This window comes from Furipterus horrens, unplaced genomic scaffold (genome assembly GCF_987537825.1).
Source record: "Furipterus horrens unplaced genomic scaffold, mFurHor1.1.pri manual_scaffold_8, whole genome shotgun sequence".
NCBI classification, from domain to species: Eukaryota; Metazoa; Chordata; class Mammalia; order Chiroptera; family Furipteridae; genus Furipterus; species Furipterus horrens.
Window position 1 is genome coordinate 92761262 of NW_028327178.1, and position 25874 is coordinate 92787135.

At 51.1% G+C, this 25874-nt stretch overlaps 1 protein-coding gene across 1 annotated transcript in view; it reads left to right on the plus strand.

Annotated features, from left to right (window-relative positions):
• The window catches only part of CEP250 (centrosomal protein 250), a 41390-nt gene extending 25282 nt beyond the window's left edge, over window positions 1-16108 (plus strand). Inside the window, exons 23-34 of the mRNA XM_090286310.1 lie at window positions 40-183; window positions 806-939; window positions 2883-3021; window positions 3990-4332; window positions 4822-4943; window positions 5971-6091; window positions 7163-7284; window positions 7753-10362; window positions 12793-12948; window positions 13453-13554; window positions 14054-14113; window positions 15471-16108. Of these exons, the coding sequence (XP_090142436.1) occupies window positions 40-183; window positions 806-939; window positions 2883-3021; window positions 3990-4332; window positions 4822-4943; window positions 5971-6091; window positions 7163-7284; window positions 7753-10362; window positions 12793-12948; window positions 13453-13554; window positions 14054-14113; window positions 15471-15740 (4323 nt within the window). The 3' untranslated portion in view covers window positions 15741-16108. The remainder of the gene's footprint in view (window positions 1-39; window positions 184-805; window positions 940-2882; window positions 3022-3989; window positions 4333-4821; window positions 4944-5970; window positions 6092-7162; window positions 7285-7752; window positions 10363-12792; window positions 12949-13452; window positions 13555-14053; window positions 14114-15470) is intronic.
• The last annotated feature ends 9766 nt before the right edge of the window (window positions 16109-25874 follow it).

Here is a 25874-nt window from a genome sequence, read left to right on the forward strand (position 1 = left end):
GAATACTTCCTCTCTCACAGCTGTCTTCTCCCTTTGCAGGAGACCACTGGGATGCTGCAGACCCAGCTCCGGGAGGCTCAGCGGGAGCTGGAGCAAGCAGCCCAGCAGCACAGAGATGACCTCGCTGCCCTCCAAGAAGAGGGCAGCTCCCTCCTGCAGGATAAGAGAAACCTGCAGGAGCAGGTGCCTCTTCCTCCCTCCCAGCCCCACAGCCCTTCCCCAGAATAGCCAGGCTGCCTCACTCCCTGCTGCAGGACAAGGGAACCCTGGGAGCTTGGGAGGGGAGGCCCCAGTACTGAGTGGAAGATTGAAGGATGCTGCGAACTGAGCACATGCCCCTGGAGCCTGGGGTAGTCATCTGTCTGCGGTGATCACAGAACTTAGATTTTCTCAGACAGTCCGGGTGTCGGTGGTTCTTCTCCTCCTCCTCATAGATCAGTATTTTTACCCAAATTGGTTTTTTAATTCTGATTGCTTTTCCTTCTCAGAACCCTATATCAGATGGTGTTCTGATTGTTTATTTAAAAACATACAATCACTACACACTTGCCCATCACTTTGCCTTTGGGTGTAGCTATGTTCAGCCAGGATTTTCATTTGTGCCTGCCTTCTTCCAGCATGTGTGAGTCTGGGAGACAGACCACGAAGCTGAATGGTGTTTGGGGAGGGGCTGGTGAAGAAGAGTGTATAAGGATTGGAGATGAGCTGGTGACTGTGGTAAACCTGGAAGGACCATGAAGCCCTAGATGAGGAGCATCCTTCCACTGGCCCCCTGCCCTTGGTTCTCATGCCCTTAATTTTCTAGGTGGAAGACTTGAAGTCTCAGCTGGTTTCCAAGGATGATTCCTGGAGGCTGGTGGAGCAGGAGACTCAGGAGAAGCTGAGGGAGGTCCAGGAGTGTAGCCGAATTCAGAAGGAGTTGGAGAGAGACAAAGCCAGGTAGGTTAGACAAGCTATGGAGCTGGCTTTTGCCCGTCTGGCTACAGTGGCCACTGATGTTGACAGTTATTAGCTCAGATCATCTAGCTGGGGTTTTTTTAAAGATTTTATTTATTGAATTTTTAGAGAGAAGGGAAGGAAGGAAGAAAAAGAGGGAGAGAAACACCGATACACGAGAGATACATTGATTGGTTGCCTCTCACACGCCCCAAGCTGGGGATGTGGCCTGCAACCCAGGCATGTGCCCTGACTGGGAATTAAACCGGTGACTTTTGGGTCTGCAGGCCAGCACTCAACCCATTGAGCCACACCAGCCAGGGCTAGCCTTTTTTTAATTGAATTTATTGGGGTGACACTGGTTAATAAAATTGTATGGTTTTCATGAGTACAATTCTATAATACATCATCTGTACATTGTATTGTGTGTTAGGTCACCTCGCCTTTCATGTCTCCAACTGTGGGCTGTACAGGTAGCCAAGTAGGTAGGATACATGTAGTCTCTGTCTTCAAAGCCTACACTTTACTTAGTAAATATTTAGACAAATGCATTATGTACCAGGCACTATGCCAGAGGTTGGGATACAGTGATAAACAAGACAGTAAGGTCCCTGTTTCAACAGAATTTATAGTTTTGTGGGGAAGGCATTCATCAAATAACCCCCAAAATAAATTATTGCAGATTATATTTCATGGCAAGAAGGAAAGAAATCGGAAGCTGAAATAGAAATGGGGGCGGGCTGGGGATGGGCTTTCTTTAGATGTTAGGGAAGACCTTCCTCAGGAGGTTGCTTTTAAACTGATCACTGAAGGAGGAAATGGAGCCCCCACGCAAAGGGGTGGGAGGGTTCGGTACAGCAGGGACAGAAATCGCATGCAGTGGCTCAGAGCTTGGGGTGTTTGGGGAACCTGAAGGTGTGGCGTGACTGGAGCCTGGTGACTAAGGACAGTGACCTGAGCTGGACAGATCCATATCATTCAGGATTTTATAGGTCACAGGAAGGAGCTGGTAGTTATTTTAGGTTTGGTAGGGAACCATTGCAGGATTTTAAATAGGCAACTCAACACAATCCAATTGATGACGTATTTATTATAAGGGGTAGTGATGACATGAAACATCAGGAATAGCGGAAGATCGCCCAGAATGAAAAGCAGCGTGTCTTCTCAGGCCTGTGGGAGTCTGGGGAGGGCCAAATCCTTTCGTTGATGAAACTAGAGGCAGGAAGACAAGTTAAGAGACTGGTACAGTTATCTAGATGAGAGATACTAAAGCTGAACCAGGGTAAGGGAGTGAGATGGGAGGGGGAAGGGATCTACTGGATGTTAAGGAAATTGGGATCAGTTATTTACAATCATAGATTGGGTTTAGGTGGGATGAGAGAGAACTCTGTGATATGGTCAGTGCTTCTACGTTGGGGTTCACTGAGCTTGGGAACATAATAAGGGATCATTGGGGGCAGGGGAGGTGCAGAGGGGACAAAAGAATTGGACATGTTGAATTTGAGGTATGGTATAGATATTTCTGGAATTTCCCAGAGCAGAGTAAACTATGAAGTTACAGTGAGGTATCATATGCAAGAAGTATCTAAAAGCATTCAGTAGGTGCTCAATAAATAGAAGCTTTTATTGTCACACTGTAATCGTTATCATTACTATTTTTTTTTAATAACTTGTTTATTTATTTATTTATTTTTAGAGAGAGGGGAAAGGAGAAAGAGAGGGAAAGAAACATCACTATGTGGTTGCCTCTCACTCGCGCCCCCAACTGGGGACCTGACGTGCAACCTAGTCATGTGCCCTGACTGGGAATCGAACTAGCGACATTTGGCTTGCAGGCCGCCTATTTCTATTTTGATTACCAATGCTATGTTTGGAACAGTCAGATGAGAAGGTAGTTCTTTATTCCCTGAGAGAATAGCCTAGCCCTCTGACCCCTCTCCTTCTAGCCTGACTATGTCTCTGATGGAAAAGGAACAGAGACTCCTTGTTTTAGAAGAAGCTGACTCTGTTCGACAACAAGAGCTGAGCTCTCTGCGCCAGGACATGCAGGAGGCCCAGGAAGGGCAGAAAGAGCTCAGTGCCCAGGTACTTCCCACCCTGGTGACGGGCCCTGTTCCCTGGTGGCAGCCTGCTCCTGGGGTTGGGGGGTGATTGCTCAAAGTCGTTCCTGAGGAGGACCTTTCTCTTTTTCCTCATTACAGGGTATGCTGGCACTTCAGCAGGACTGGGCAGGGTGGGGGTTTGGGAACCTGACCCAGAGTGGAGAACAGCTCCCAGTGCGGACCCTGATGGCCCAGAACATAGTGCCCAGAGGGGCAGAGCTCACACAGGCCTGGTTCAAGCGTGGTCACATCCCAGTGTGCTTGGTCTGCTTGGCAGGACACTGCAGGGGAGATAAGTACTCCAGGTTAGGTAGGCAGCAGCAAGGGGACTTCCAGGAACTCGGTCTGCTAACGAGGACCCCAGTCCCTGGGTACAGAGGAACGATGGAGTTGGGAGGGGTCGAGCGAGGGGGTAAGAAATGGAGAGTAGACCGCAGCAGATAAGGACCTAGACCCTGAGTTTGACTCCCAGCTCTCCTGCTTCTGGGTATGAGCATCGGTTTCTTCATTCATGAAACAAGGATGATAATTTTTAACCATTATAGGTTTATACAAAGTGTCATGAACACAATAAGCATTTAATAAATGGTAGTCATTATTGTGACTGGTCTTATTAGACTCCGTGTCAGGGTTTCAGGTAGAGTTCTAATCATAGCAGGGAGTTGGCAAAGTTGCCCAGGAACTAGGGCCAAAACTCACTTATGTAGCTTACACCCACATGTCAGGAGTGAGTAGGCAGCCTTGCAGGTCAGATCTAGGGCAGCATTCATTGCAGAGCCCCACTACCTGCTGGGGAGCTGAGCCCACTGAAAACCTCCCAGCCCTGATAAAGGTTTGCGCAGGGATTGAGAAGGGTTGGGCTTGGGCTTGGGCCTGGGCCTGGAAGTGGGGCACAGTCTGAGGAGCGGGTATCTACCCCCCACTCAGAGTAACTACACTCCCTCCCTGCAGGTGGAATTACTGAAGCAGGAGGTGAAGGAAAAAGAGGCTGATTTTCTGGCCCAGGAAGCACAGCTGCTGGAGGAGCTAGAGGCATCTCGAGTCACAGAGCAGCAGCTGCAAGCTTCCTTGTGGGCCCAGGAAGCCAAGGCAGCCCAGCTGCAGCTGCGACTGCGCAGCACAGAAAGCCAGCTGGAGACACTGGTGGCAGAACAGCAGCCTGGGCACCACGCTCAGGCCCAGCTAGCCAGCCTCTATTCTGTCCTGCAGCGTGCTCTGGGGTCTGTTTGTGAGAGCAGGCCTGAGCTGAGTGGTGGGGGAGACTCTGCTCCCTCCCTCTGGGGCCCTGAGCCAGGTGAGGCTGCCACCCAGCGGCTCAGTCCTTTGGGCCAAAGCCAGGCCTAGCTCCCAGGGAAGAAGGAAGGAAAATGTGGTTCCTTAGACAGTGAGCATCAAGGCTAAAGCCATAGGCTCTGGAACTAATCCAAACAGTTTGAACACTCAGCTCTGCCATTTGCTTGATGCGTGTCCTTGGGTAGGTCACCTGTCCTCTCTGAGCTTGATTTTTCTCAACTACAAAATGAGGGTGCTAACCATTCCTACCTCTCAGGATTTTCTAAGGAGTTTATGAGGTTACAGAGGTCAAATAGGTCACACAGTGCCTGGCATATATTAAAAGCCTAACAAATGATAGCTAGCCACAGCGCCTGGCACACAGGCAGAAAGTGCATGATGAGTGAACTACTTAGAAGGGCTTCCTTGAGGAGAGGAGGCATCAGTGGGAAGGCCAAGGCCATGTTTCCATGGTGCAGCCCAGTCAGGAGGTGTTTCCTCATTTGTTCAGATCAAAATGGAGCGAGGATCCTCTTTAAGAGAGGGCCTGTCCTGACGGCTCTCTCAGCTGAGGCGGTGGCATCTGCACTCCACAAGCTCCACCAAGACCTGTGGAAGACTCAGCAGGCCCGGGTATGTTTCCCCGCTCTCCCCCCTAGACCTCTTCACCTCCCCCAAAAGAGTCATGCAGCAGTTTGAGCTGTTTTTTCCTGAGATCAGGTTGGGATGAGTTCCACCTTGATCACTTACTGCCTGGCAACCGTGAACCAAGCATTTAGTTTCCTGGGCCTTGGTTTTGCTAGTAAAGTGGGGCAAACCGTGCCTGTCTCCCAGGGTGGGGAGGGTTAAATCAGTGAGGGAGTTATGTGAGCCCTGTAAACTAAAAACCCTGTACAGATGTATGATACCCTGTAAACTAAAAACCCTGTACAGAAGTATGATACTGTTTTGCACCCTTGTCCTCTCAACCAGGAATTATTCTTGGTGCCAAGCCTCCAAGAAAAAACCAACAAATTGAGACCACTGAGATTTGAGGTTGCCGTTTGTAGGAACATTCTAAGCCTAAGAATGAATTAAATGTCCTGCCAATTCCACTTCAGAGGGAACCTATCCGCCAATAAAAATTGAGTGCTAGCCACCCTGAGCTGGGGACACAAGATGCAAAAAGACCTGATCTCTGCCCTCAAGAAAGCTCATGATGTGGCTGAGGAGCCAAACTGCATTCTAAGATAAAGCAGAACCTATAGAATTAACTGGATCAATAACAGATGTATATGATGATAATAGGAAGAAGGGACAATACATTCTGACTCAATGAAAGTCAGAAGGAAGGAAGAAGTGACCTCTGAGCTAAGCTTTGAAGAAGAAGTTGCAGGAGAGGAAAGGTGACCCTGAGCTGAGACTTCAGCAGGAATTCTGTTTCAAATGACATAGATGGGACAGAAGGGAGTTCTAGGCTCCAGTCAGCTAGAGCAAAGCTTGTCATCACTTCAGGAAGCCAAATGCATATGTGTTCAGAAGTAAACCCAGCAACAGGGGAGTAGATACTGATGGCAGGTCCCCAAAGAGGCTGAGAGAGAAGAGAGGGCTTGGGCCTTGGACTGGGATAGCTTTGTGGGAGATGAGGATCTTGAGTTTAACCATGCCCTTTCTTCCCCAGGATGATCTGAGGGATCAGGCACAGAAGCTGGAACAGCGTCTCGTGGATACAGAAGCTGAGAAGAGCCAGCTCCACACAGAGTTGCAGGATCTGCAAAGACAACTCTCCCAGAACCAGGAAGGTGAGAAGCTCAAGGCTGGCAGGGGGTTTTGTAGGGAGCAGAGAGGAAAGGGGAAGTCCAGAAGGGGCAGCGATAGGCCTAGCAGCCACTCTTCACTGCTTACCACGACTGTGAGAAGATGCCTAGAGGCACCTCCACATGGGTGATGACCCCGTGAACTACTTCTCTGCTTTACATGGCCTTTGAAGGCCATCCTGGCTGAAGGGATTCGGAGGAACAGATTTGATGAAGTGAGAAGTTGCTGGCCAGGCTTCCATTTTCTCTGTCTGCAGATTTAAAAACTGGCAACCCAGGGCCAAGAATGTGAAGACATTATAAAATTCTTTATTTTTTGTCATTTATCCATGTTACTTATTTTTGTCATTTTCAACTATGTCCTCAAAAATGACTAACATTTTTATCCTCAAAAATGATTAACAAAAATGATTGACAGCAGGATTATGGACTGTTTGGGAGAGAGCAGGAGGGGGAGTCTGGGGAGAACGATCTGGGCCACAGCCAGGGCTGAGAAAGGTGATGATTACTTGGAAAGAAAGGAGAGGGGAGGATCTTGAGGCTCAAGTCTCTACTGCAGAAGAGAAGAGGACAACTTGGGGAGTGGGTCTGGGCTTTGAAAGTGTCCCAGAGGCCTCCCTGAGAGCCATACACACAGAGCTGGGTTCTGGTGCATTTGGCAGAAATGGTGGGGATGGGGCGCAGCCAGAAGAGCAACCCGGGTATCTAGGAACTTCAGCAAAATCATAGAGTTGGGGACTGGCAAGGATCTCCAACATGATCAGCTCAACCCTGTCTGGAATACAGGGCTGAGGTTCACGATGAGGAATTGTCGGGATGGTTAACTGTCAGGCAGTGCTGGAGTCGGGCAGCACAGGCGTGAGTCTGGAAGCATCCAGGAGCCTAGACAGACAGGAGCAGCTGGTGGATGGGTGATGTCTCTGAAACTAGATGTAATTCTCTCCTTGGCCTTCTTCCCCTTTGCTTCTGTTCCCCATTTACCATCTGCCTCTACCTCCTTCTTTTCTTCCACCTCCAACCATGGGCCTTGCTCCACTACCTCTCCTCTTCCCAAAGAGAAATCCAAGTGGGAGGAAAAGCAGAAGTCCCTAGAGTCTGAGCTGACGGAACTGCATGGGACGGTGGCATCTTTACAGAGCCGCCTGCGGCGAGCAGAGCTGCAGGGAATGGAAGCCCAGGTATAGTGGTACTGGCTTGGAGGACGGGGGTGCTTCAGGAGTGGTCCCTCAGGACCCAGGCTCTAGCTCCCAGGCCCATTTTGGCCCGTGGTCCTACCCCATCCATACGTAGTGCCCAACTTCCTTCAGCAGGGTCTATTTCTCTGACTGTCCCCACACCCCTGAGGGCCATTCTGAAAGCCCCAGTGAATTGGACTTCAATTGAAGTTGAAATTTTTGGCCCTTGCCTTCAAGAACCAGAGTCAGGGATGGCTCATTGGCACCAGGCTTCCTCCTCTGGGCACAACAGAGCGCTGGGACATGGCAGAGGTGTCCTTTCAAGGCATTAGCCTAACTGGAATGCATGAGCTCTTTTGGTCCAAGTCCTTGGCAATGCTGGTGCTGCAAAGTAAGGAAAGAAAGGGCCTCTGTTAGAATGACGGTGTCACAGAAGTGTAGTCTAAGGTGGCTGTGCATCTTGTTTTCCAGAATGAGCGAGAGTTGCTTCAGGCAGCCAAGGAGAAGCTGACAGCCCAAGTGCAACATCTGCAAGCATCTGTTGCAGAAGCCAGGGCTCAGGCAAGTGCTGCTGGGGTCCTGGAAGAAGACCTGCGAACTGCCCGCTCAGCCCTGAAACTGAAGAACGAGGAGGTGGAGAGTGAGCGCGAGAGAGCCCAGGCTCTGCAGGAGCAGGGTGAGCTGAAGGTGGCCCAAGGGAAGGCTTTGCAGGAGAACCTGGCTATCCTGGCCCAGGCGCTATCCGAAAGAGAAGGGGAAGTGGAGGCTTTGCAGGAAAAAATCCAGGAACTGGAGAAGCAGCGGGAAATGCAAAAGGCGGCTTTGGAGTTGCTGTCTCTGGACCTAAAGAAGAGGAACCAAGAGGTGGATCTGCAACAGGAACAGATTCAGGAGCTGGAGAGGTGCCGGTCTGTTTTAGAGCATCTGCCCATGGCCGTCCAGGAGCGAGAGCAGAAGCTGACTGTGCAGAGGGAGCAGATCAGAGAGCTCGAGAAGGATCAAGAGACACAGAGGAATGTCTTGGAGCATCAGCTTCTAGAACTCAAGAAGAAGGATCAAGTGATCGAATCCCAGAAAGGACAGATTCAGGATCTGAAGAAGCAGCTGGTTACGCTGGAGTGCCTGGCCCTGGAGCTAGAAGAAACCCATCGCAAAACGGAGAGCCAGCAAAAGGCAATGAAGGAGCTGGAGGGCCAGAGGGAAATGCAGAGGGTGGCTCTGACTGACCTTACACTGGACCTAGAAGAAAGGAGCCAGGAGCTGCAGGCGCAGAGCAGCCAGATCCAGGAGCTGGAGAGCCACCGCAGCCTTCTGGCGAGAGAGCTGCAGGAGAAGGACCAGGAGGTGAAGTCCCGGCGAGAACAGATCGAGGAGCTGCAGAGGCAGAAAGAGCATCTGACTCAGGACCTCCAGAGGAGGGACCAGGAGATGGTGCTGCAGAAGGAGAGGATTCAAGTCCTAGAAAATCAGAGGACACTGCAGACCAAGCTCCTAGAGGAGGACCTGGAACAGATCAAGCTGTGCTTGAGAGAGCGAGACCGGGAGCTGGCCTCGCAGAGGCAGCTGATGCAGGAGCGGGCAGAGGAGGGGAAGGGCCAGAATAAAGCCCAGCGAGGGAGCCTAGAGCACCTGAAGCTGATCCTGCGTGATAAGGAGAAGGAGGTGGAATGCCAGCAGGAGCGCATCCAGGAACTTCAGGAGCACAAGGGCCAGCTGGAGCAGCAGCTCCAGGGCCTGCACAGGAAGGTGGGTGAGACCAGCCTACTCCTGACCCAGCGAGAGCAGGAGATCGTGGTCCTGCAGCAGCACCTGCAGGAAGCCAGGGAACAGGGGGAGCTGAGAGAGCAGTCCCTCCAGGGCCAGCTAGAAGAGGCCCAGAGAGCCCTGGCCCAGAGGGACCAGGAGCTGGAGGCCCTGCAGCAGCAAGAGTGGCAGGCCCAGGGGCAGGAGGAGAGTGTGAAGGAAGAGGCAAGCGCACTGCAGAGAGCGCTGGAGCAGGCCCACGCGACACTGAAAGAGCGCCAGGGCGAGCTGGAGGACCACAAGGCACATGTGCAGAGGCTCCAGGAAGAGCTGGAAATGGAGGGACGGCGGGTACAGGCCCTGGAGGAGGTGCTGGGAGACCTGAGGGCTGAGTCTCGGGAGCAGGAGCAGGCTCTGCTGGCCCTGCAGCAGCAGCACGCGGAGCGGGAACAGGAACATGAGGCGGAGGCCAGGGCCCTGCAGGACAGTTGGCTGCAGGCCAAGGCGACTCTCAAGGAGCGGGACCAGGAGCTGGAGGCCCTGCGGGTGGACAACCAGTCCTCCCAGCACCGGGAGGAGGCTGCCCGGGGCCAGGCTGAGGCTCTGCAGGAGGCCCTCAGCAAGGCTCAGGCTGCCGTGCGGGAGAAGGAGCAGCATCTCCTTCGACAGGCTGAACTGAGCCACAGCCTGGAGGCCAGCACGGCCACGCTGCAGGCTGCCCTGGACTCCTGCCAGGCACAAGCCCGGCAGCTGGAGGAGGTCCTGAGGAAGCGGGAAGGTGAGATCCAGGACCAGGCTCTCCGGCACCAGGCAGCCATGCAGGAGCTGCAGCAGGCACTTGCACAGAGGGACGAAGAAGTCAGATGTCAGAAGAAGCAGAAGCAGCTACTGGAGAAGTCTCTGGCCCAGAGGCTCCGAGAGGACGTGATCCAGGAGACACAGAATCTGGGGCCGGAGAGAGAAGAGAAAGAGATGAGGGGCCTTCGTGAGAGCCTCAGGGAGCTCCAGCTGACTCTAGCGCAAAGGGAAGAGGAGATCCTGGAGCTGAGGGAGCAAAGGAAGCATCTGGAGGACTCAGCCCACAGCCACAAAGCCTCCTTAGGGGAGGAGCCCTCTCCAAAGTGGGATTCTGCAGGACCCAGGCTGCAGCAGGAGCTGGAGCGACTGCAGGCAGCCCTGAGACAGACGGAGGCCAGGGAGATCGAGTGGAGGGAGAAGGCGCAGGACTTGGCGCTGTCCCTGGCCCAGAGCAAGGCCAGTGTCAGCAGTCTGCAGGAGGTAGCCATGTTCCTTCAAGCATCTGTGCTAGAGCGGGATGCAGAACAGCAGAGGCTGCAGGTGAGTCACACAGTGGGTCGTAAGGACTGGTGGGCAGAGCCCTGTGTGGCTGAACTGAGGGGCTGCCTGCCACCCTGCACTTGTGGCACCTCAGGGTGTGGGAAAGCTGAGATCACAAGCCCCTCAGTGTGTGTGGAATCCAGATTGTTGTGTTAGTCTGAGGGGATACAAAGAGAGTAAGACGCCCACAGTCCCTGCCCTCACACCGCTTTCGGTCTAGTGGATAAGCAGTTAGAATGCAGTGCCTAATTATAATCCATGCCTCACTGGGGAAGTTTCCTGTGCTCCAAGTGTACTAGTGGGACAGCCTACCCTTCCTGGGGGTGTGTCCCGAAAGGCTTCCTGGTAAAAGTGGTGTTTAAGGTTAGATCTGAAGGGACCAGCAAGGAATCAGCCAAGCACAGGTGGGGGAGGAGCTTTCTGGGGAAGACGGAGAACAGGGAGCATCTGTGTGGGGAGTTCAGGCTCCCGGAACATCGGAACATCGAGGAGGAGTTGGCAAGGGAAGAGAGGCCTGCAGGGGCCCCATCGCCCAGGGCTTGGAAGTCATGTTAACGATGTGGACGACCACTGGGAAGCAGACAAAGGGTTGGGGCAGGGGAGTGACATGATCACATGTACCGCTCAGGAAGGTCACTCAGGCTGCTGTGAGCAGCAACAGCAGACCTGGGGAGACCAACTGGGAGGCTCTGTAGTAGAAGTCAGGTGTCGGTGGACCCAGGTGATCCTAGGACATCAGACAGCTGATTGGCTGAGAGACTGGGAAGTAGAGGAAGGACAGAAAGACATCAGCTCCTAGGTTTCTGCTCACTGAGATGGAGGAAGGCAGGCTTGGGAAGAGGAGGGGAGTGAGTTTGGTTTGGAAATGGCATGAGGTGCCTATGGAACATGCAGGGGAGATGTCCAGCAGGCAGATCTGTAAAGTGATCTGAAGTTAAAGGATGCAATTGAGACTAGAGGCTTTGGAGTCATCAGCGGTGAGGAATCAGTTGGCTCCTCAGTAGAATGGTGAGTGAGGAAGGACGTGACCTTAGGATGTAACATTTCACCCCAAGGTCGGGGGCCGTGTCTTAGTCATCTCCGCAACCCCTAGCCCTGAGCACATGGCACACACAGTAGGCAGTCAGGAAACCTGGGCTGACTCTTAGATCTGGAGAGGTGCTGTCTCTTTTGCCAAGAGCCAAGCCAGTTTCTTCTGGGGGATAAACTCTGCATCTTTGTGCTGAGCCCCAGAGAACCTCCTTCATTGTCTCAGACACACAGCTCCGAAGGAACTTGGCTTCTGGGAGCCCCAGTACTCTTTGGAGTCAACTTCCTAGGCTGGCAATACAGTTCTGCAATTTATCAGCTGTGTGACCCTAGGTAAGTGCCTTCACCTCTCTGACCCTTGGCTTTCTCATGGAAAAAATAGGTAGTGATGGTACTAGCCCCATAGTGCCATTTTGTGTATGAAATGAGATGGTATGTACGAAGTGCATAGGAAGGAAGCATTCAATACGTGGAACAACTTTCCTATTTCCAGGGCTTTCTTACCAGACAAAGAAAAGATAAGGTATACAGTTGGGCAGGAGGGTACTTTCTGTCCATATTATTGGGTTACTGAGCAGTATTCACTCAATAATGTAGCTCCAGTTGGGGTCTCCCCTCCCACACCCACTCACAGCCATTCTCGGCGGTGCAGATAGACACTTAAGAAGCTACACCATCGTCTCTCGAGACGGACGGCTGCCGACGACCCCTTCATCACAGGGGTGCCATTTTTTATTTTAAGCATTTTATGTGCCAGGCATCGTTACTCTCACTTTCTTCCACAACAACCCTGAAAAGCAGAAACTGTTATTATTTTCATTTTATAGTTGAGGAATGGCAGTTCAGAGAGGTAGAATCACTTGCCCAAGGTCATACAGCTAGTAAATGGCAGGAGAATTAGATCCAAGCAGTCTTTTCACTATGGAGCGCTTCCTGTCTCCCAGACAGCCTGCAGCCGCACATGCACACTCGTCTCTTCTTGCCCGTCATCATTTATGAAACACAGGGCGCCTAGAACATAGCTAGCACTAGGTTCCCCACTTCTCTAAAGGGATTTAACTCCAAAGGTTTGATTTCTGCTTCACGGAGCATATAATCATTTTACGAAAGAGAACATTGGGGCTTGGAGAGAGCTCATCTCCTGACCAAAGTCATCTAGCCAGTAAGTGATGATGTAATACCCAGCTCTGCGTGGCTCCAGGTACACAGCTGGGGCAGGTGAGCTGGGGGCCTGGTGGGAACCAATGGCCCAAGAGGGAGCTCCTGCCCGGGGGCTTGTCCTCTTCTCTTGGGAATTGTATCCTGAATCCCAGACCTGTCAGGCTGGTTCCTTCAAGCCTGTATCTGCTCCCCACCTGTCTAAGGGGCTGCCCAGGTGAGATTCACAGCTCTCTCCCACAGGTCTCGGGAGTGGAGGGCGAGCCCGCTGCTGGGACAGAGGAGAAGCAGCCGTGGGCACAAAGGCTGGAGCAACTACAGCAAGTAGTGGCACAGCTCGAGGTTGACCGGAGCAGGTTGCAGCACCACAACGTCCAGCTGCAGACCACCCTGGAGCAGGTAGCTTCTATCCTCAGCTCCTTCCTTCGGGGTCCAGTGGGCATGATCTCTACTTCCGGTGCAGCCCCCCGAGCAAGGGCTGGGAAATTGCAGCCGCAGAGCCAAACTCAGCCTGCTGCCCACCTCTGAAGATGAAGTTTTATGTGAACGCAGCCACACCCAGTCATTCACATACTGTCTACGGCTGCTTGCGGGCCACAGTAATGGAGTTGAATAGTTGCAACAGAGATCAAATGGCCTACAGAGCCTAAAATACCACAGAAATGCTGGCCGACCCTTGCTCCAAAGACCTGAGAGGCCAGCCCTGCCTCTCCTGCCCAGACTTTTGTCCCTGCACTCAGCACTGCCTTGGCATGTGCTCCCCACAGCCGGGAGTTGAGCTTCCCATGACTGCTGGCCCCTTACACTCAGACCCACACGTGCTCTGGCCTTCGCTCGAAAAGGGCAGCTCTGCACCAGCCCCAGCACCAAGCCGAGCCCTGACTTCTCACTTGCATCTGGCAGGTGGAGCGAGAGCGGAGAAAGCTGAAGAAGGATTTCCTGCGTGTATCACGGACAGGGGTCCCAGAGAGCAGCGAAGCCACAGCATCATCACCCACACCTCAGGTTTATCTCTTTTCATTGACTGTAGCTTCAGGAGAGCCCATTCCCAGCCACCAGAAACAGCCCACTGCACAGCTACCTTTGCAAGGGGGCCACAGCCAATTCCACCAATCCAGAGAGCCCCTCCTGACTGGTTTCTGCCCCAGCCAATGCGACTCAGTCTGTCCTGACCCAGGAAGGAGGCCCAACGTCGGGGGTGGGGGGCGGGGATAACACAGAGCATGTGCATGGTGGTGTATTTCTGTAAGTGAAAAGGTGCCTTCCGAACCCAGTACCATCCACACCTTTCAGAAGTTCAGCATCAGGTCTCTGCAGGCATCACCCATTGGACTGGTTTGGGCCTCTCCTTGCCCCAGGGTCATGGTGACCCAAAGCACTCAGTCCGAGTTCAGACACTTCTGACCCGCAACCCCCGGCCCTGGCACCCAGCATTGTGGTGAGCTGGCTGAAGCCCCAGGATGGGGAGGCCTCTTCCAACAGGAATGGCATTTGTCTTCCGCAGAATGGAAGAGGGCAGAAGGGTTCCTCAGAGGCCAAGCCCATGGCTGAACTGCAGAAAGAGGTACGTTCTAGAAGGATCTGTTTAATGAGCCCCCTTTCCCTCCCTTGCACTCAGGCAACCAGCTTTATGCCTGCTGTGTGCCTGGCCTGTTACGAACCTCCCGCAGGGAGCAGGGAAACAGTTCCCCCTCAGAGAACTTCACTCTGCATGGGAGACAAGAAGAGCCCAGTTCTAACTCACCCTCCTCCCATGTGGTCAGGGTGGGGGTGGGGAGGAAAGCGTGCTCCAGGCCCCAGACCTCCAGGTTCCTACTTAGGAGGGGGAAGGACAGGGAAGAGGACTAAGGAGCAGAGGAGTCTAGGAGCACAATCTAGAGCAAGTGGAAGTCTCCGGGCCTCCTCTGCCCACTCCTGAACCCTCACAGGCAGGTCTGGCCAGCACACCAGGCGGAGTAGCCTGGCCCCAGCCCCCACCGAGATCCATACCTCAGAGCTCAGGTCAGTCCGCCAGGCTCAGAGAAACGGTAAAATGCCTTCTGGCCTCTTAGGTCTCACTAAAGGTTCCCCCTGTCTTTCAAGGCCCAAGAGTAAAAAGAACTGTGGAATATTTACTTCTGAGAAATCAAGTCACTGCTGGCAGGGCCTGACTATACAGCTAAGCCTGAGCTATTCCTTTGAATTCATACAAAGCAGTCCCTGAGACGGGGCCCAGATTGGGATGAGGCAAGAGAGGCTCCTTGGGAGTAGAACTAGGGGGCCCTAACTGTCGTCCTGGCGTGCCTCCTTAAATGTTGCACCCGAGGAGGCTCCCTTCCTCATCCTAGTCCTGTGTGTGCTGAGCTCCCAATAGTCTCAGTATACGCCTGAGAGGTGGAGGACTGATTAATCAGGGATTCTCAACCCTGGCTGCACATCAGGACCGCCTGGGGGGCTTTGAAAAAAAATCCTGGTGCCCAGGCGTTTCCCCAGTCTAATTAAGTCAGTATATTTCTCAAAAGCTTCCAAAAAGGACACGATGGAACTTTCTGAGGTGATTAAAATATTCTGTATCTTGAATGAGATAGCGATTATATCAATATATGGGTATGTACATTGTCGAATTCATCAAGACATACACCAAAACCTAGGCATTCTATTACATGTCAGTAATTCCTCAGTAAAGGTGAGGAATAGTTTTGTTGTTGTTCAAGCTCCCCACCTGAGTCTCCTGTGCAGCCAGGGGTTGACAATCACTGGATTCTATGGTTCCCAGGGGGCCCTCCCCCAAATGCTATAAAGCCTGATCCTGAGATTTGTAGATGTGATCACGTTTATTCAAACGCTGGTCTGACAGCCACAGGAGCAGAGCAGGAGGAGCTGGGGCAGCTTCGAGACCCTCAACTGCTTGCTCTCTCCCTCTTGGTTTTCCTGCCCACCAGGTAGCCCTGCTGAGGGCCCAGCTGGCCTTGGAGCGGAAGCAGAAGCAGGACTACATCGCTCGCTCGGTCCAGACCAGCCGGGAGCTAGTAGGCCTGCACCACAGCCTCTCCCACTCCCTTCTCGCTGTGGCCCAAGCCCCTGAGGCCACTGTCTTGGAAGCTGAGACCCGCAAGCTGGATGAGTCCCTGACTCAAAGTCTGACCTCCCCGGGGCCAGTCCTGCTATGCCCTAGCCCCAGCCCCAGTGCTTCCCAAGCCACCTCCAGGTAGCAACCTCAGCCAGGGCAGGATGCAGGCCAGCCTGCGAGCACACAGACGGACAGATGGCTGCAGAGTGGGTCGTGGCTCCTCCACACAGCTGCAGGCTTGCCAAAGGACAGGTCTAGCTCTGCCACCCAACCTGGGAGTCCCAGGTCAGCCGGCATTCCCAGGAAGAGGGAAGGAAACCTGCAAGGCTGGGGGAAGGCCCCCGTGACACGGGAATGAGGCACATTACCCTTGCCTGCCAGCCTGCAGAGTCGCCCAGAGGAGCGCCTTGCCCTGGCCCAGGGGCATTTACTGCCTGTTGTCTAGAATTTATTACCCCAGCCCTTACCTTCTTTTTCATCTTCCCTTCAACAATAAACCTTGGATCTTCACATTTGTCCTCTGCTGCTATCCCCTCTTGTGCAGCTGGGCGGTGGTAGCACCGCGGGCCCTGTGAAGGAGGAATTTGCTAAAGATTCCTGTCAGGTGGCATGAATTTATCATCTGCCTGCGTTCTGATAGAGAAGGATTCCAGAAGATACAGAATCAAAGCCCTGTCCACAGGGAGCCGGAATCCAACTGCCAAGAACAGACGGACACTCGTCAATGAGTCACAGTTCTGTGTGCTGACGAGAAGTGCTGCAGGGACTCCAGGGACTGAGGAAGGCAGGCCTGAGCTGCAGAGGTGGTGGGAGAGGGCTAGCATGCTGGGGAGAAGACTGGTCTGCTTGGCAGTGTTGGGGCGGAGGTAGGATGGGTAGGGAGGGAGGTTATGGAGGCCTTGGGACCTCATGGATAGTGAGGAATTATTGTATGTTCTTGCCTGAAATCATATTCTGGGGCTTCAAACACTGAGTTGACTTGTGGCTAAAGTCAGTCTCTGAAATTCAGAAGCTCTGTGGCCTCATTCCCATCTGCTCTGGGTGAATGTCCATGGGGTGTCCCTCACTGGACATATCAGCTGGAACCAGCTCTGGTCCCCTGTAGCCCAACCGGGTAGCAAGGTGTAAGGAGCATGCACAGGGCAGCACTTGGCACTATGGACTGGCCCTGGTGGAGGCAGTCTGGACTGAACCCAGTTCACAGGCTTAAGACCTGTCATTGGCAACTTCCCTCAAAACCTAAAAGAGAACAGTTTTCTCCTCTGGCACTCCAACCATGATCTGGAATTCCTCTTACCCAAGCCTGAAGATGGAGCTAAGAATGTGGGGGTTTGAGAGCAGCACCGCACACACCCAGACCTGCCTACCGGGGCCTAGGCCCCATTGCATCCCATTGCCCCACAGAGTAGAAATGGAGCTGTTCATGACCCGGAGTTTTGTTCCAAAAACCCATGAATAAGACTGAGCAAACAGATATTTAGTAAAAAGATAGTACAGGACCCCCCCAGAGATGCTGGCCTTGTTCCTGCCTCTGGGCAGATTCTCAGCTAGCCTTTTCTATGCTAGGAGTTCTCAAGGACAAGCAAGACTTCTCTTGGATCCTTACTTCTTTGACATCCAACTCTGATTTTGTGGCTTAGAGGCTGACCGAGGACACTTTTTCACCTTGGAGCTTCTCAGGACTGTTACCAAGAGGTCGTGAGCCAAGGCTTTGAGTCCCCCATAGCTATTGGTTGCAAGGGAGAGAGCTTCCAGCAGGTGAAAGGTATTTTAGAGGCTGCCAAACAAGGCCTTCATTCAGTAATAAACTAATTATTCTTTCCTCCCCATCCAACCAGTCTAGACCCCAGGCTATGGTCTCCCGTCCCCACCGGATATTAGGTCGGGTTGGCCTTCAGTCCAGCTGTAGACTGATCTTGCTCTCACACTAGCTGTGAATGGCTTTCTACTCTAACTTTTCCTTGACCAATATGGTGGGCTTGCCTGTGTGGAGGGTCCTCCCAGTAATGGTGCCAATTGCTCATCTCCAGCTCCAAGCCCAAGGAGAGAGACCTGACATGGAGGAGCATAAAGGGAGGTCTTCCAGGCAGGACCCAACTTTGCCTATGGGCATCAAGCCTTCTTGTCACATGCAACAGGGCATAACCAGAGCAGTGTCTCTGGTGGGTGGGGCATGTCTGACTAGCCAGCCAATTCTCATGGATACATTTGATGGACTGATCACCAGAACCCAGGGGAAAAGAAGGTCAGACCCGAGTGTGGAGGCCTCCTTTCATGAAATGCCCCCCGGCCCCCGCCCCCAACCCAACCTTCTCCTTGTCTGCTTTGATAGAGGCTCGTATAGGCCAAAAAGTCCTGAGAGCAGGAGGGGACAAGAGTTGAGTCAGTCTGGGAAGTGCTCTTGTTCCTAGGGAGGCCTGGCTCGGGTGCAGCGCCCTGTCTCCGTAAGCCTCCGCTTTGTGCCGCAGAGTAACAATCACATCACAGCACGGCTCCCTTCGCTTCTCTGCCCACAGAGCACAGGCAAGCAGAGAAGAAAAGCTGGTGGTGTGTGTTGGGGATGAGGACGGTGGGGAGTTTACAATCACAGGCTGCAGAGTGAGGGCAAGGTCGACATTTACCCCTCTGCCCAGGCCCGGGGCCTCCACCAGGCCCCACCTGAGGGAAGATGTCCTTTTCTGTGTTGGCTCAGGACCGTTGCAGCTCACACTACATCCAGAGGCTTCAATGACACCAGCAGCAGGTGGGAGTTCTTGCCAGGTTGCAGGCATTCTCAGGTGCATCCTGCGTAGGGGCGTCCCCTTGCCCTTGTTCTCAGAGTCCAGAAGTGAGGCCTGACTTCATTTTGCAGAGGTAGGAAAGGAAGGGCCAGGGCTCACAACCTGGCTCTGCTCAGCACCTCCCCTCCTGCCCCCACTGGAGCACAACTTGGTCCTCACCACGGGTTATCCCATGTTCCAAAGATTTCTGATTCCCTGAGTTCCCCACTGTATAGCAAAGAACTTTGGGGGTGGAGGAGGGCGGGTCTCAAGGTCTGGCTGTGGGGATCAGCCTGACTTGGGTTAGGTTTCTGGGCATCGGTGCCTATGGAGAGGAGTGCAGACCTCTTCTCACTTCACTCCCATGTTCTGGCACAGAGAGGAGGCTGGGCCCCATTGCAGTAGAGCAGGGGCTCAGGGAGGGGATGCGACTCAGAGCCCAGGACCTCTGGAGACAGGGGTTCTCCAACCCCATCAGGAGCTCATGGCCCATCGGAAGCACTGGGCAAACCAGGTGGACGCCCTGTGGGCGGAGGCAGGCTCTGTGGAGAGGCCTGGTAAGCAGCCTCAGAGCCTCTGTAGCTCTGGGGCCAGCAGCAGACCCTCCTAAGGTAACCTGTGGAGCTGGGGATACCTCACCCACAGAAGCACCAAGGCAACTTTCAGCTTTAGACTTTGCATGCAGGCCTCATCTCAGCCCATGGGACGGGTCCCTTTTCAGGCAGCTGATTGGTTCAGTTTTGTCTTGGACAGATGACACTTCCAGCTGTGTCCCCACCCGTACCTCAGCCCCACACACAATACCTCACCTCCTACCTTTGGACCTAATAACCAGTTATGTGCTCCCAGAGCTGAGGAAAGGAGTAGCTGAGCTCTAAAATGTGGGTCCTGAAGAGCAAGGGTAATGGTGGACAGGGGCAGGGAGGAGGCATGAGTAGGGGCTGCCAGTGCGCTCCATGCAAGGCTATCCCTCTGTGGATTGGGCCACTGCAGGGAGGGGGCAGGCCCAGCCCTGCTCACCACACTTAGAAAGTGGGTCTGGGAGGAGGAAGAACAAGAACATGGGGTCCCAGGACCCCTGTGCCCTGGGGATTAGAATGTACTCAGTCGACCCCTCTGGGGCCAGAGGTTGCCTAGACCCCGAAGGAAGTGAGGAAGGGAAGTGTGGCTTCTTCAAAGAAAGGACTACTTCCCTGGTCTGCTGATCTCACTCAGCTCATTTACACCAGCAGCCTTTGTTCCCAGTGCCACCAGCTCTGTATACCTTCCTAGGGCCTGAAGCTTGACACCAGTGGGAAAAAAGTTGAACGGGTCAGGGCTCAGCAGAGAGATGTGAGTCTCTGCCAAGGCTGGATGGTGTCCCTCTGAGCATGGGTGCTCCTTGTTCCCCTCACACGGTCATTGGTGTGAGGCAGGGAAAAAGATGAGAATTAGTCTTCAGGTTTGGTTCTTCTTTAATTAGTACCAGTAGTTGCTGAGGTGAGGGAATGAGGAAAGGCTTTTATTCAGTGCCTGCTAATTCGTGCATTGCTCCTGCACTTCCTCTCTCGTTTCCTGTCGTCTCTCCTGTATCTGAATATTCCAGGACTATCAGTCAGAGCCAAGAGTCTAAGGCTTGTTGCTGGCCAAGAGTAGTCTCCCATCTGAGCTGGCTGTTTTTTTCACCTTTTGCTGTTGCATTAGGACTCCACAAGCCATACTTTGGATGTGACTGTCCTCCCTGAGTAAGGGCCCACCTCTTCAGCTTGTCAGCCCAACCCCAAACAGTGAAGCCTTGTGAGTGAGATAGGATGGGCTGGTTGCTGCCCCGCCCCTAAGCCAGCTTTTCATTCATTTGGCAAACACTCATTAAACCTGTGTGTCATAAGCTCCACAATAAGCATCGAAAGGGGTAGTTCATCTCCACGGGAGACAGAGCCTGGACACAGGCACTAGCAGAATGACCTCGATGCCCAGAAGAGACTCTGGCTGCTCAGGATGTGGCCAGGTAAAGTGTCACAGGACATCTTGGATGAAGAGGAGGCTTGAGGACCCTTCCAAAGTGTTCATCAAGGTAATTGGATTCACTGGGTGTGTGGAGTCCAGGGGTGCACCTGTGGGTTCTGGGTGCAATGGTAGCCTCTTGGAGTTGTACCAGCTAGCATCTTCAGATTAGACCTTTCTGACCAAAGAGCAGAAACATCGGCCACAGGTGAGCGTCAAGGCAGCTCACAAACCTAAAACCCATCATTATGGTGTTGTTTCTGTCCCAAGGGCAAGTGGCAGGCTGACTCCAGCACCAAGCACTAGGAAAAGCAGGAAGCTACGATCACAGATCCCACCACATCTCACTGTCCGGGGAGCCTCCATCACTTCCTCAGCCCTCCTCACCACTCCTCCTTCCAACACTTCCCCTCCCTTCGCCACAGCTACCTGCTGTGCCATACAGGGTGCTCTGCTGAGGAGGCTGAGAGGAGACAGGGGATGGGTGGCATCCGGTTTGTCCTGTGACCTCCCTGGAGAAAGGGTTGATGCCCAATGGGTTCTTTCATGCCAGCCCTGTTATATCAGGGCCCCTGCCATATAAGTCACATTGTGAGTTCCTGTATGTCAGCTTTGTGGATTAGACCACCTTCACCTTGGCATTCAGCCCCGGATCCAGCTGGTAAGGGAGGACTTGGAAATCAAGTATAATGGTGACAGGAATGAAAAGGGCAAGAATACATACCAAGGCTTTGAGAGGAATGCTGTCTAGTCCCAATGCAGGGTTGTTAAGCATGAAGCAGGGAGGGAAAAGGAAGAGCCTTTGGTCCCTTTTGAGAAATGAATCTACACAAAAACTTTGTAATGTGGTTAAAAGTAAATATCTACCCAACCAAACTGTTTTTGGTCAATTTTATTTTTATTTAGTTCAGATGAAACAATTGTATGCACATGTTTTAAAAATTAAATAGAAAAGAAGGCAGCAATTTCCTACCCCATTCTTTTCCAACCTCTCTCCAGGGGCAACCAATATTTTTTTAACTGTCTTTATAGTGGGTAACTTTATTCCTCTGAGTAATGTGTGTATGTAAAGCCATAATGGGTTCAGTATCTGGAACAAGATGGTGATGGGTAGCTTCACTGGCCACACTTTTGGGGGTTCTTGGAATCTGGCTCTGAGCCCAACACTAAGATCACTTTAGTGTCCTTGGGGAAGTGGTAAATGTGCTCTAAGTTGTAACAGGGGTATTTGCGTTTTGTTAGGTTGTGTTTGTTGGATGTATTAGATATTTGTTTGGGATACCCAGTCACTGAACACCCTAGTTAACTGTGGCTGTTTGTATATCTTGAACTACTGCTTCTACCAAGAAGGCAGGATAAATGATCCCTCTCCAGTTGATGTACTAAGTCTCCTCCAATGAATTGTTTTTGTATCTCTTTGAGTATTATGGTTTCAAGGATTTTTACGTATTCATTGTGATTCTATCATGACAACTGCTATTTCTGATGCTCAAATTGTCCCATATTTAATGTTCAAGGTGGCCTTGTAATTTTCTTGTCCAAACCTGGAATCTTTTAGTGGAAAAAGTATTTAGAAAATAAAATCTGAGTTCCAGGATTGATCATTGCTGCTGGGATGTTATGACATTTAGACTATTCAGATGACAGAGCAGAAAGTGTGCTTTGAAAATTATAAGTTCAAGGTGGTGATGTTGCACAATATGAATTCACTTAATGCTACTGAACTATGCAATTTAAAATTATTTAAATGGCTGGAGCAACTAATCCAAAACTTTATATGAAACCACAAAAGACCCCAAATAGCCAATAAAATCTTGAGAAAGAATCAAATGGGAGATATCATACTTCCCAATTTCAAAGTATATTACAAAGCTACAATAATCAAAACAGTATGGTTATGGGGACTTCTGGCCAAGATGGAGGTGTAGACAGACATGTTGCATCTCCCTCCACAACTCAGAAGGAATACAACTACCTCAAAACTAGAAACAACCAGAAGTTCCAGAAAATTGAGCTGTATGGAAGTTCAACAAACAAAGATATAAAGAAGAAATACTCATCCAGACAGGCAGGAGGGTCGGAGCTGGGGCAGAAAGGACTCGGTGTGGTGGTGGCAGCAGCAGTGGCAACAGCAGCAGGCTAGAGGAAAGCTGAGTTATCCTTTTTAAAAAGTCAGGAGGGACACCTGGGGAGCGCTCCCAGCCCCTCACCAGACCCGGCAGCTCACTGTCCCAGCACCGGAGAAAATCAAGCCTCATTGCTTTTGACTGTGCAAACCAGTGGGGGTTGGGACGGAGGCAGAAAATGCTGGTCTCTCAGCAGAATCTGCTTGTTTAAAGGGCCCCCACAGACCGAGAACATCCGCAGACTCACCCGCTCTGGGAACAACAGCCAGGGCAGCAGCTAGATGGGCGCCAGTCCAGTGCGGAAGTGGGAGAGGTGCCTGGAAAAGGGGCGAGTGCCAGGCAAGCAGCATTGTTCCTTCTCAGACCCCTCCCCTGCATACAGCGCCACAACGTGGTGAAACAGGTCGCACGTTACTGATGAATACCTAAGGCTCCACCCCTTACAATGTAGTAGGAGTGACAGCTCTCCCTGGGACACAGAAACAAACAAACACAGGAGACTTCTGGCCAAGATGGAGGCCTACAGTGACGCGATCCATCTCCCTCCACAACTAAGAAGGAATACAACTACTGTAAAACAAGAAATAACCAGAAGTTCCAGAAAATAAATGAAAGTCCAACATATGAAATTTAAAAAAGTGGTGCTCATCCGGACAGGTAGGAGGGGCAAATCTGGGAAGAAGAGGTCAAGCTGTGCTGTCCGCGGCGGCGGCAGTGACGGCGTCAGGGCAGTGGTAAGCACAGACACCTGGTTTTAGGTGAAGGTGAGAAGTGCCTGGGGAGCACCCCTGGCTGCAGACCAGACCCGTCAGCTTGCGATTCCAAAGCCAGGGAAGGCAGACCTCCATTGCCTTGGACTGTGAGGCCCAGAGTGGGTGGGGAAGGAAGAGGAGGCTCCTGGTCTCTCAGCAGAGAGTGAACGACAGGAAACCATCTTGGACCCCCACCCCCGCAGAAAACGCCAGTGTGGTGAGACGGGTCGCCCGGCTGTGACGAGTGCATGGGGCTCTGCCCCCTATAGCATAGGAGGTTTGACAGCCCTGCCCAGGAAGCAAAGGTAAATACCAAACAGTCAGGATGGCACAGATCATGATAGAGATCCCAGTGATGCAGCTGACCACACAGCAAATATCTAATCTAACGAAACAGCAGAAGGGAAATCTTTCTGAGGCTTAGTTCAGAGCTTTGCTTATAAAAATGCTTACAGACCTAACAGCAGACCTTAAACAAGACAGGGAAGGAATGAAGGCTAGTCCTGCTGAAATGAACAAAAACACATATGAAACTAGTGGTGTGGGCAAGAAAACCAGGGATCAAATCAACAACTCAGAACATAGGGAAGGGACAGTCAATCAGTGCAGAAAGAGGAAATGAGAAGTGAGGAAAATGAGGAGAGGCTCAGAAACTTATCAGACAGCTATAAGCGGGCCAACATCTGAATCATAGGGCTGCCAGAAGGTGAAGAAGAAGAACTAGAAATTGAAAAATTATGTGAAAAAATAATGAAGCAGAACTTCCCTAACTTGGGGAAGGAAATAGACTTACAGGTCCAGGAAGCACAGAGAGTTCAAAAAAAAAAACTGGACCCAGGGAGAACCACACCAAGACACGTTATAATCAAAATGTCGAAAATTAAGGATAAAGAGAGAATCTTAAAAGCAGCAAGACAGAATAAGAGAATTACATACAAAGGGGTCCCAATAAGACCCTCAGCTAATTTCTCAAAAGAAACTCTGTAGGCAAGAAGGGACTGGCAAGAAATATTCAAAGTAATGAAAAGCAAAAACCTACAACCACGATTACTCTATCCAGCGAAGCTGTCATTCAGAATAGAAGGGCAGAGAAAGTGCTTCCAGGACAAAGTAAAACTGAAGGAGTTCATCATATCCAAACCACTGTTATATGAAATGTTAAAGGGACTTGTTTAGAAGAAAGAGGGTCAGAACTATGAACATTAAAATAAAAACTACATTATAACAACCAACAACAGAAGCTAGGGAATTGAAACAAAGGCAGACTAAGTAGGCAGAGAGTGTGGGAAAAGAATTATAGGTATGGGGAACATTTTGGGGGGAGGTCAGTGGGGAGGGGGAAGGGGGAAAGGGAGGGAGATGATACAAGAATTAAGAAGCGTAGTAGGAGGAAGTGGAGTAGATCGAAAGATGTTGAGAAGAACTATATGCACAACCAATGGACATGGACTAAGTTGGGGACAACTGGAGGGAGTGGTATCACTGGGTGGAGGGGAACAAAGGGAAAAGAAATTGGGACAACTGTAACAGCATAATCAATGAAGCATATTAAAAAAAACAGTATGGTTATGGCATAAAAATATATAGAAATCACTGGAATAGAATAGAATATCTAGAAATAAATCCTCACTTATATGGTCAATTAATCATCAATAAAGGAGACAATAAGTGGTGTTTGTAAAACTGGACAGATAACATGCAAAAAATAAAAAAGGAAGAAAGAAAACAGGCCACTTTTTTTACCATATACAAAAAAAATAATAATAACTTCAAAATGGATTAGAGTTAAAGTCAAACCTGAAACCATAAGACTCTTAAAACATGGGCAGTAAATTCTTTTACAGTACATCAGTGTTAGCAATATATTTTTGGCTGTGCCTCTTTGGGCGAGGGCAACAAAAGCAAAAATAACAGGACTATATCAGACTAAAAAGGGTTTGTACAGCAAAAGAAATCACTAACAAGACAACCTATTAAATGGGAGAAGATATATGTGATAAGGGATTAATATCCAAAATATATAAGGAATGCAAACAATTTACACCAAAAAGCCAAATCCAATTCAAAAATGGGCAGAAGACCTGAATACACATTTCTCAAAGAAAAATAGAGATGGCAATAGACATATAAAAAGATGCTCAACATCTCTAATTACCACAGAAATGCAAATCTAAACCACAATATTACCTCACACCTGTCAGAAAGGCAATCATCAAAAAATCAACAAATATTACTCTATCCAGCAAAGCTGTCATTCAGGATAGAAGGGCAGAGAAAGTGTTTCCAGGACAAAGTAAAACTGAAGGAGTTCATTAGATCCAAGCCACTGTATACGAGATGTTAAAGGGACTTGTTTAGAAGAAGGAGGATCAAAACTATGAACATTAAAATGAAAGCTATATCACAACAACCAATAGCAGAAGCTAAGGAATTGAAACAAAGGCAAACTAAGTAGGCAACGAGAGTGGGAAAAGAATTATAGGTAGGGGGAACATATTGGGAGGAGGTCAGTGGGGAGGTGGAAGGGGGAAAAGGGAGGGAGATGGTGCAGGAATTAAGAAGCATAGTAGGAGGGAGTGGAGTAGACAGGAAGATGTTGAGAAGAACTATATGCACAACCAGTGTTATGGACTAAGGGGGGATACAACTGGAGGGA